Consider the following 11,337-nt stretch of genomic DNA (forward strand, 5'->3'; position numbering starts at 1 on the left):
TATAGAGCTCCAAGGAGATTATGTTGAAAAATAAAAAAAAATTTACCCAAAAAAAATTGTTTTTATACTTCATTCTAAAGACTTATTGAACTACCCTCGTAAATCAAAAATTGGACCTTGTGTATTTAGAAAAAAATACAAATTACATATGAGTAATTCATAATTTGGGTCAATTACATTAGACGATATACGAAATCTTCAAATGCAAGTCAAATATTTACATTCTTATAATTAAAATACTTAAAATTATTATTTAAGTTGTCTTGTCCTACTGTCAGTTAGAGTTTGTATTCTTTAAATTGTATGAAAAATTTTACTGTTAGTATAGTACAAAGCATATATCAATAAAAACGTATTCAATTGTAACTTTTGCAGGAATTCATTATTATTATTGTACGGTTTTGGTTTTTTTCGAAAGTTTCATTTTATCACATGCCATTTACTATTGCAATATAAAATAAATGCACATACAATATTTTTAAAAATTCATCATTAAAAATGTATAAAAGTTTTTTTATTTTTAATTTATATAAATAATTTGATTATTTAAATAATTATACTAAATAATAATCGAAATTTCAGGAGATTTAAAAGTTTTCAAAATATTTGAAGAAATTTTAAGAAATATTGTAAATTTTAAGATCCTTCAAGGAAATTGAATATATAATAATAATAATAATAAACCAAACAAAATAGGCAGAACCTAATGAGATTCAAACTTTCCCAGACGTAAAAAAGAAAACTTTTTTTCTTCTTTAAATAATAATAATAATAATTTAAACGTCAGCAATACATGGTATACCAAAAAATATTATAAGTATCTTAGGTACTTTAGGTTGGTAGTAACGTGCCCGCCTGTATAATTATATATGCGCATATACCCCATGGTTTCTGAGTTCGAGTGTTCGAATCCTGTCGATAATATAATAACTTCTGTTTCAGGTTATGTGTTTATATGCATCTAATATAATAATATAATCAAGTTTCATGTTTCAAATTTATTAAAGTGTGATAGATAATTAAATGTGGGTTATTTTGCAAGTAAAAGAAATTAGGTATAAATGATATGAAATTGCAAATTTCAATTTAAAAAATTTGTATTTTATTTTTGTTTAAATTTGTCTTCACGGATGTAATTTTACGTTTTTATGTCGTAAAATTACCGACTGGATCTGAATATCGCATCTGCAGTTGCAAAATTCATCGCCAGGAGGAGATTTACGATTAACGTCGTAAATTCGCCATGGTTATGTAATTGTACATGGTATTCGTAAATTTACAACGGCAAGCGAGGGTCCTTTTATTTACATCGACTAGCGATGTAAAATTCAACTGATTTTTTTTTACAGTGAAAATATATCGTGATTTTCGTAATTTCATGACAATTTTGTAATTGTTATAAACAAACAGTTTTTTTAGAGTTATAGTCCCTTTTTTAACTTTTCTTTTAGGCTTGATAGTGTTACTTTAGAAATTTATATTTTTAATGTCATAACAACTGTGATTTTATAAACAATATTAATAAATATAGTTTACTGAAGCATAAATGTTTTTTATTATTTTAAATTGGGTTGAAAACAAAAATCACTTCATAAATATCCCAAGCCATTTAAGAATCACCTAACGTTGTTTTTAATTTTAAAATTGTTAATAATTTTTTTACAATAAACAATAAAGTTATGATTGGTAAAAAATTAATTATCGAAAATACACTAATAATAATCATTTTTATTTAATTAAGTGTTATTAAAGCAACTATAACTAAATTTTTCCATTTTTTTCAACTTTATGTTTAAATAAAGTAAATAAAAATATTTCTTATTTGCAAAATTTAGTAACTGAATTTGCCGTAATTTTTTATAAAATTAGAAAATTGTATCGGAATTATCGTCTTAACTTCAATTACAAAAACAGTTTCGTAATTTGATAATTTTGGGAATTTTAAATTTCTGGATTAAAAATTTTCGGAAGTTTCACTTTCTTTCGCGAATTTTCATTTTTCGGAAAGTTTCTTTTTTGGCAAAATTATTTCATGGCTTTGAAACTGGTAATTACAAATTTCGGGAATTAACTAATTTCATGAAACTGAAATTTCGAATTTTTCCAAATTTCGCTTAGAGCAAAACAATAATGAATTATGCTAGAAATTTATTTTTTTTTTGAAATATTCCACTTTTTGTTCATTTTTGACTTATATAGACATAATAATTAATGCATTTTAACATACATAATTGTTTAAACAAATTATTGTTGTTTAAAACTAATTCTATTACAGTAATGCTAGATAGTTGCGGTTTTTCTGAAATTTTTAACCTTTCGGCTACATTTTACTTACTGCGATAATAATTTATGCAAGTGAACAAACAGAATTGTTTAAATAAGTTAATATTTTTTGTAAATATCGCCTCTTATAGCAATGCTAGAAAATTGCGTTTTTTTCTCAAATCTTCAGATTTTTTTTCACTTTTTAGTTAAGAAAAAAAAATATTAATATCAATATTCATTTGAAACATAGGGTCAAGTAACGACTTCAAGGAAAATTTAGATTTAATATCATCCATATAGAAAACTTGGAGAATATTTCAAATATCTGTTATTTTTCAAAAAAATATATTTACAAAAAAGAAAGAGATTGTTTAAAAAACGATACTTCCATTGATTATTACCTTACTAAGTGAAAAGTGGACGAAAATTTTTAAATTTCAGAAAAAACGCAAGTATTTAGCATTATTATAACTGAAGATAGCTATAAAGAATAACAATTTTTTTTTTTAAATTATACTTGCTAAAACGCATTAATTATTAGCTCACTATAAGTAAAAAGTGGAGAAAAAGTTTTAGATTTGAGAAAAAACCGCAACTATCTAGTATTGATATGGGAAAATGTAGTTATAAACAATAATAATATGTTTCAACAATTGTATTTTGCTAAAATTGAATTAATTATTACGACACTCTAAATGAAAAGTATAGAAAAAAAGTTGAAAATTTAAGACAAACCGTATCCTACTAACATTATATAAAGAAAATTTTACAAAAAATAATAAGTTATTTAAATAATTATTTTTGTTAACTTTCATTATTTATTACCACATATATATTTTGACCTCGTCTTAAGTGAAAAGTGGACATAAAGTAGAAAATTTGAAAAAAAACGCAGATTTATAACTTTCATCATTCTACGAGAGTATTGTTATAAATATAAATAAATGTTTAAAACAAATATTTATGTTAAATTTGATTAATTGTTGCCTTACTTAAACTAAAAATTGAAAACAAGTTTAAAATGCGAAGAAGTTAGAAAACGACTTTTCTAACTTTATTCCAATAAAAAAATTATAAAAACAATAATAGATTGTTTGAAAAAATTATTTAAAAATCTAAGTATCAGTGGAAAGTCCTATTTATTGCATAGGAATTCACTTATGGGTTTTTTTGAGACACTACAAATCACACATATGGGGGTGATATTTAAAAAAAAATGTTATTAGAAAATGAAAAATTGTTATCTTTATGCCATAGACCTGCTCCGACCCAGGTCGCTGATCAATATCTGTAGCAATCATCCCAGACGAAGAGCTTTTCAAAGTCATGAATTAAACCAGTAAAACTCTACTTTTCTTATAAAATATTTGTCACTGCTCCGACCCAGGTCGCCGATCAATCTGTTTAGAAATCACCCCAGGCGAAGAGCTGTTCAAAGTCATATATCCACCCAGTAAACCTCAATTTTTTATGAAATATTTGAAACTGCTCCGACCCAGGTCGCTGATCAATCTCTCTAGCAATTACCCCAGGCGAAGAGCTTTTCAATGTCATGAATCAACCCAGTTACTCTCAATTTCTTATAAAATATTTGCCACTTCTCCGACCCAGAATTCTGATCAATCTCTCTAGAAATCAGTCCATGCAAAGAGCTTTTCAGCGTCAAAAATCCACCCAGTTAAACTCTCCATTTCTTATAAAGTACTTGTTGTATTGAGAATTAGTAGCATACCTTCAATAATAGGAACACCGGCAGCTGACATGATGGCTTTCGATGTGCTTTTTATTCCCATGTCTCTGATTGCTCTAGCCGGCGGACCAATGAAAATAATATTTGATTTTTGGCAGAGCTCTGCAAATTCTACGTTTTCTGATAAAAATCCGTAACCAGGATGAATAGCTTGACATTTCGATTTTCTTGCAATCGAAATTATTTTATCTTGTCTTAAGTAACTCTGACTAGAAGGAGCAGGACCTATACAATAGGCTTCATCGGTGGAATTTACATGCATAGAGTCTCTGTCTGCTTCACTAAATACCCCTACAGTTTTTATACCAAGTTTTTTTGCTGTCCTTGATATGCGACATGCTATCTCGCCTCGATTCGCTATAAGGATCTGGAAACATTAATTGCGACTCTTTAGCATCAAAGTAAGCGTAACGTTTTTTCCATATGTTAATTATTACATATTTCCAAGTGATGGGTAAGTTACATCGAACAAAACTATTTTTTTAGAAAAAAAAATCTGCCTCAGCCCGGATTTGAACTGGGAACGCCACTATACATAAGAGCGATAACGAATTAAGCTTCCGAGGTCTCATCAGATCTTTTCTTGTTTTTCATAGCTATCTTTTGACAGGAATATACTAAAAATATTTCTCCCTGCAACAAATGTACCATTTTTTATTAACGTGCGTTTAATCGAATTAATATTTGGAAGATGTTATTAACATTTAAAGAAGTTGACGTCCGAGTTTTTAAATTTGTAATTGATATAAATTTCGATGTGAAAACGATTACTTCGGAAAAACTGTTTTTTGAGGACAAGAAAAAATTTATCTCAGCCCGGATTTGAGCCGGGAACGTAATTAACCACGAGTGAAGAGTTTACCAATTAATTGGTAATCTAAACAAATTCTAGGCAATTTACATCCCATGGCAAAGAAACTCGAAAATTCACTTTAAACCATCTAATGTCTTGAAATTTTTTTTTATTTGAAAAATCACTAAAAATTTACAAAAATTGCCTTAAAATCTTCCCGATTTTTTCGAAATTTTGAGGTAACATTTAAAATGTTTTGAAATCTTTTAAAATTTCAATGAATAAAAAATAAAAATATAATTAACATCTTCACATGAATTTCAAGAAATTTTGTATTCTCTTTAAACCTTCAAATAATTCTTAAAACGCTTCTACTATAACATAAAATTCTTTATAAATTCTGCAAAACTAAAAAATGGTCTCAAAATTTCCAAGATTCTTTTTCGACAATTTTGAAGATGTTTTGAAATGTTTTGAAATCTTTTTCAAGATTCGACTATTAAAATTAATTTTTCAACATAAAAGCTCATTTTAAATTATGCCAAAAATCTAAAGACTTTTTTTATTAACTAAACTGTTTTAAAATTCTTGACAAAACTTCAAAACTTTATTTCGAAATCTTCAAAAATCACACTTTTACATTTTTTTAAATCTTTTAAAAATTTTCTAATTTTCCTCAAATTTGTACAAAGCTTCTAAATATCCTTTTAAATAATTATAATTTTTCGTACGGTTTTTTTCAAAATCCTTAAAAATTAATATTTTCGATTTATTTTTAAGAATTTTTGAAATGTTTCGAAATCTTTTTAAATATTCTTTCAAAGCTTTTTTTGCCTAATAAAAAATCTTTTTGATTTTTCAATGAATCTTAAGAACATTTTATTATTCTCTTGAAAAATTTAAAATCTCTTGTAAAGCTTCTTTTATTTTTAAATCTAAAAAAATCTACATTATGTTTTCTACGTCTACATTCTTTGAAAAGTTTTCTAAGAATTTCTAATAATTTTGGAATACAAGATGTTGAGGATTTAAAAATCTTAGAAAAATTTTGAGTAAGTTTAAGAAATATTTAGAAGTTTTAAGAAGATTTAAAAGTTATAATCAAAATCTTTTAAAGATTTGGTTTTTTAAAGATGTAGATTTTGGAAAATTGCGCAAAAAATAAACTTTTTAAGAATTTTAAGAGGTTTCAAACAAGTAAAAAAAATTTTCAGATACCGGGGAAAATTTTAAATAATTTTTCATTTTGAAATACAATAAATTTTCGAAAAAGACTGTTGAAAATTTTAAAGAAATGTTTTTCAAGAAAATTAAAGAAATATTTGTAAGTTTTTGAAAGGTTCAAAAATAATTTAAATCTTGTAGAGATTTCATTTTTGTAATGTAAATCTTAGAAGATTTTGAAAAAAACCTTTTTAAGAATTTTGAAAGGTCCAAAACAATATAAAAAAATTATTAAGATAGTTGGGGAAATCGTTAATGATTTTTGATTTATATGAATAAATTTTAGAAGAAAACTGAAAAGGATTGCAAATTTTTTTAGATTTTTTCATAAATTTTCGAAATAGACTGTAGAATATTTGAAAGATTATGGAATATTTTGAAAATGAAACACTTTTTAACAATTTTGACAAATTTCAAAAGAAGAAAAATGTCTTATTATTCCTGGGAAAATTGCTAATTATTGTTTTATTTTGACGAATGAATTGCTGGAGAAAACTAAAAAGATTTCACAATTTAAAAAATTTCGTCCTAAATATCATAATTTTTTCGTAGATCTATAGGAAGGACATGTTAATATTTTTCTTTTTTTAATAATTCAAATCTTAACCTAATTTTGATTGTTTATTATTTATAAGTATTTAGCACAAATGCAATGAAAAAAACATTGCCATATTCAAATTAAAAAAAAAATTGTTTATTCATCCGATTTCTTCCCGGCCATTCAATTGTTGAAATTGTACGTCAAAATTGTGAGAGCATTGCATATTTCAAGACCCAATTTAAAATTGAAAGCTCTGAAATTTGTATTGCAATGCCGTAAAAATGATAGTTTTTCAAACAAAAAAAAAGGATTCAAAATCAATACTTGCAACAAATTTTAAGTGAGACTTTTTAATGATTTAATAGTTTTTAACTAAAATTTTAAGTATTGAATAATATTTTGTATAACAATTTTCAAATTTGGAAATATTCAAATAAGTTTTCATTAAGGCTTTTAAAAATTTAATTATTTTAGATTGACATTCTAAGTTTCATAGCTAAATTTTTTTTCCTTCAAAATTTTGCAGTATTGAAAAAATGCCTTAATAGTAAAAAAAAAACTTAAACATTCATAAATATATCATATCAAATCTAAATAGTTACAAAATTTTATACAATAATAAACTACAACCCATAATATCAATTTAAACATGCTCAATTTTGTAACTTTAATCGTCACAAGTGTTCGATAACGAATAATTTTGAATTTCAAATGCTTAGAATTTTACGATATCACATTTAAAACCAATTAATATCTTGTTAAAAATACGTCTTTATTTTAGAAAATTATTTTTTTCAAAATTAATCTTTTTGGTGGAAAACTCATTCATTTAGTTAAAAATGTAAATATTTTGCTAAAACTTTATTATTCTTAATTATCTTTTTACGGAAAATTTAACTATTCCATTTCTGTTTAAAAATTTATCATTTTTAATTGGAAATGCCAACATTTTATTGCAATTTCGTCTTATTCGGTAGAATATTATTCTTTTTGGGTTTAAATAAATTTCTTTGGTTAAAAATTCAACTATTTTCTTGAAAATTCGATTTTTTAATGATTGAAAATAATTTTTGTACTGTTGGAAAATTAGGATATTATTGTTTGAAAATGAACTTTTACTGCTTGAAACACAAAATTTTTAACTGAAAATTTATATTTTCCATTTTTTGTTAGAAATGTACGTTTTTTAATTTAAAATAATTTTTTTTTCTTTGAAAATTCAACTATTTTGTTGAAAAGTTAAATTTTTTATCTGAAAATTTAACTAAGGTTGATAATTCAGATTTTATTTGAAAAATGAATTCTATAGTTGAAAATTTTAAAAAAACTACAACCCATAATATCGATTTAAGAATGCTCAATTTTGTAACTTTAATCGTCACAAGTGTTCTATAGCGAATAATTTTGAATTTTAAATACTTAAAATTTTAAGATATCACATTTGAAGCCAATTAAATTTGAAAATGCAAGGCTTTAAAAATCATAAGATAAAAAATTCCATTTTTTTCTGAAAAAATGTTTTTTTCGTATTAATTTTTTTAACTAAGTACACCAGTTGTTGGTTGAATATTTAACTATCTTGTTAAAGTATCTTTAAAACTTTGTTTTTCTTAATTATCATTTTGCGGAAAATTTAACTATTTCATTTTTGTTTAAAAATGTATTATTTCTAATTGAAAATACCGATATTTTGTTGGAAATTCGTCTTATTCCGTAGAATATTATTCTTTTTGGGTTTAAATTAATTTCTTTTTTTAAAAATTCAACTATTTTCTTGAAAATTCTATTCTTTAATTATTGACAATCATTTTTTAATTGATTGAAAATTAGTGTTTTATGGTTTGAAAATTAATTTTTTATTGCTTGAAACAAAAAATTTTGAACAGCAAATTGATATTTTCAATTTTTTGTTAAAAATCTACGTTTTTTAATTAAGAATTTTTTTTTTTCAAATTCAACTACTTTGTTGAAAAGTTAAATTCTTTATCTGAAAATTTAACTAAGGTTGAAAAATTTTATTTTATTTGTGAAATTTCATTCTATAGTTGAAAATTTTGCAATTTTGTTAAAAATACGTTGTTTTTTTTTGTTACTTGAAACTTTACGTTATTTAGTTTAAAAGGTTTTTGAATAAAAAATTATTCTCTTGTATGAAAAATCATTTATTATGTTTATCGTGGAAAATTCTTTTTTTCCAAGTTATCAAAAAAATAACGTTTTGTCCCATGCGATTATTATTATTGTTTAACCCTCGGCGTGCAGACATCTTGAATTTTTCCCACTCTACCTAAAATGCCAATCACATAGTACTGCGCATGCGTCGCGTCAATAACTGGATTTCTTACCTTTGGCGCGCTTCTTTAAAATTAATAATTTTGTCCTGGTTTTCTTTATAATTTTTTGCAACAACTAATAATTATAAAGTGCCTATAGCTATTAAAAATAATTTTAAATTCATATTTTTAATACAAAAAAGATATTCCATTCTTGAAATTTGAAATAAATTATTCATTTTTGAGGAATCAAAATCAAATAACTATATAACGTTTCACTTTATTAGTCAGCTTTTTGATAAAAGAATTAATTTCAATTATATTAGAATTTAATTAAAATTTAATTTAAAAACATTTATTCATTTTAAATAACCGCGCCAAAAGTAACCAATCCAGCTATCGGCGCGACGCATGCGCAATACTTTTCTGGTAAATCGTGACGTCTTTTTATCACAATTTTATATTTAAAAACCTTGATGACCTTAATGACCTTAAAGGGCTTAAACGCAAAAAATATCATATATATTAAATAAATTAAAAAAGTATTTTTAAATAATTTTTTTTTTAAGAAAAAGTTAATTTTCACACAAACCTTGTCTATTCTCCTCAATTCAGATCTAACGTTCGATATGTCTCGGCATCGTTGTGAGGTTATGTTATTTCTAAAAATTAAAAGCAATATGAAACAATGGTGGCTGTAAACAATATGTAGATTTTCCTTTTATAATTCGACTTACTTTCCTAGTAAATCCTTGATGAATCGTAACTGATACATAACTTAATTATTATAAAAATCTACACTTAAAAACCAAATATTTATAACAAAAAAAAAAACAGTTTCAATATGTTTTTCCGCGCTGTTTCTGATGAAGCAGCATTATTCTCCAGCTTTAATATACATTCTTTGATTGGTAAATAGTGCTCGAATATTCAACACTTTCAAGCGACAGATAAGATAGTACGATAACGAATTATACTTGAAATTGACAAAAAAAAATTGAGGTTAGGGATGAGTTTTCCTTTTTCCATGGATAATAGAAGAGCCCTCTCTCTATAATTTGATATTAATTAATAATCTAATTGTTAATATATATTATTATTTACAAAATTGGAAGAAAATATATCATTTCTTTTAAAAAAATATTTTATAACCATGGAGAAACATTGACCATCATTTATTATAAAAACAATCATAAATAAAATGCTATTGTAAAAAAAAATAAAAAATTTAATCTTTTGAATAATAAAAGACAAAATACACATTAAAAAATTTCAAAAAAATTGGCCCATGAGGGGATCGAACCCGCGACCTTCGCGTTATTAGCACGACGCTCTAACCAACTGAGCTAATGGGCCAGTTGATATCTGTTGAAAAATAGCATTATTAGCAGTTAAGGCAATTTTTGATTGCAAAATATAAAAGTTTTATTATGAAAAATTTACATATTTATTTTAAATGAAAGCAGCCTAAATTAAATTCTTATAAATATTGAATAAAAATTCTTTTAGAAATATTCCATACTTGAACGGGGCTTTTTCAATTTTTGGAATTTCAGCCTATTTTCAAATTGTGTTCGATATAGCAAAATATTCAAATCTGGATTTTAGTTTTCTAAAATTAAAAGTATAAACAATTTGAAAGTTTGTCATTAATAAAAATTTTTAATATTAGGTTTTAAACTTTTTTAAATCAATAAGCAATTATTTCGAATTAATAGCGTTTGAATTTAAAAAATGTTTATATCGAAGGATATTGACTTTAAAATTTGGCAATTCAAACTGTTTTAGATCGGATGGAATTTTGAAAAAAAGACAATATTTCGAATGGAACGAAAAGGAATTACAAAATATTTCTAAATTTAAAAAAAAATTGAGAATTAAATAATTTCAAATTAGAATTTTGAAATTGGATCATTTTTAATCCAAAAGATTGAAAATTGTATTTCTTTTTGAAATCTAATAATTGGAAAATTCCCAAATTGAAAAATTCATCGATCAGTTTATGATATTACAAAATTAGAAAATTCCAGAATAATAAAATTCTTTATAGAAAATTCCCACATCATATTATTCCTAAATTTAAATAATCAAATAATTTTTCTTTAAATTTTATTTATTTATTATTATTTAAAGTTTCTAGAATTATTTTTCGACTTTAAAATAAGTAATATTGAAAAAAAATTTTCATCAAGAACTATATTTTTTCAATTATTGTTATTTTAATTTAAAACAGTAATTTTAGAAACTTTAATAATTGAAAACGGTTTTCTTTTATAAGAATATTTGATTATTGTATTTTTAATAAATAAATAATTAATATTTATAACAACAAATTTTAATAGTTTAAATTAGGGAATTTTCTAGTTTAGATATTTTATAATTTGGCAAAATTTCGGTCGAGAATTTTATAATTGAGGATTTTTTAAATTCGGTAATATTATAAACAGTTTGGAATTTTATTATTTGCGAATTTCCCAATTTGGTAATATTA

At 24.0% G+C, this 11,337-nt stretch overlaps 1 protein-coding gene and 1 non-coding gene across 2 annotated transcripts in view; both read right to left on the reverse strand.

The window, feature by feature from the left end:
* The window catches only part of LOC117174883 (methylcrotonoyl-CoA carboxylase subunit alpha, mitochondrial), a 35,458-nt gene extending 25,680 nt beyond the window's left edge, over positions 1–9,778 (reverse strand). The window contains exons 1-3 of the mRNA XM_033364299.1: positions 9,584–9,778; positions 9,439–9,508; positions 3,998–4,382 (exon numbers count right to left, since the gene is read on the reverse strand). Of these exons, the coding sequence (XP_033220190.1) occupies positions 3,998–4,382; positions 9,439–9,508; positions 9,584–9,621 (493 nt within the window). The 5' untranslated portion in view covers positions 9,622–9,778. The remainder of the gene's footprint in view (positions 1–3,997; positions 4,383–9,438; positions 9,509–9,583) is intronic.
* A 350-nt stretch (positions 9,779–10,128) lies between these two features.
* Positions 10,129–10,202, reverse strand: Trnai-aau. Its single transcript has one exon. It is a non-coding gene; the product is annotated as a tRNA-Ile (tRNA).
* Between the last annotated feature and the right edge of the window lie 1,135 nt (positions 10,203–11,337).

Source organism: Belonocnema kinseyi, chromosome 6, assembly GCF_010883055.1.
Source record: "Belonocnema kinseyi isolate 2016_QV_RU_SX_M_011 chromosome 6, B_treatae_v1, whole genome shotgun sequence".
NCBI classification, from domain to species: domain Eukaryota; kingdom Metazoa; phylum Arthropoda; class Insecta; order Hymenoptera; family Cynipidae; genus Belonocnema; species Belonocnema kinseyi.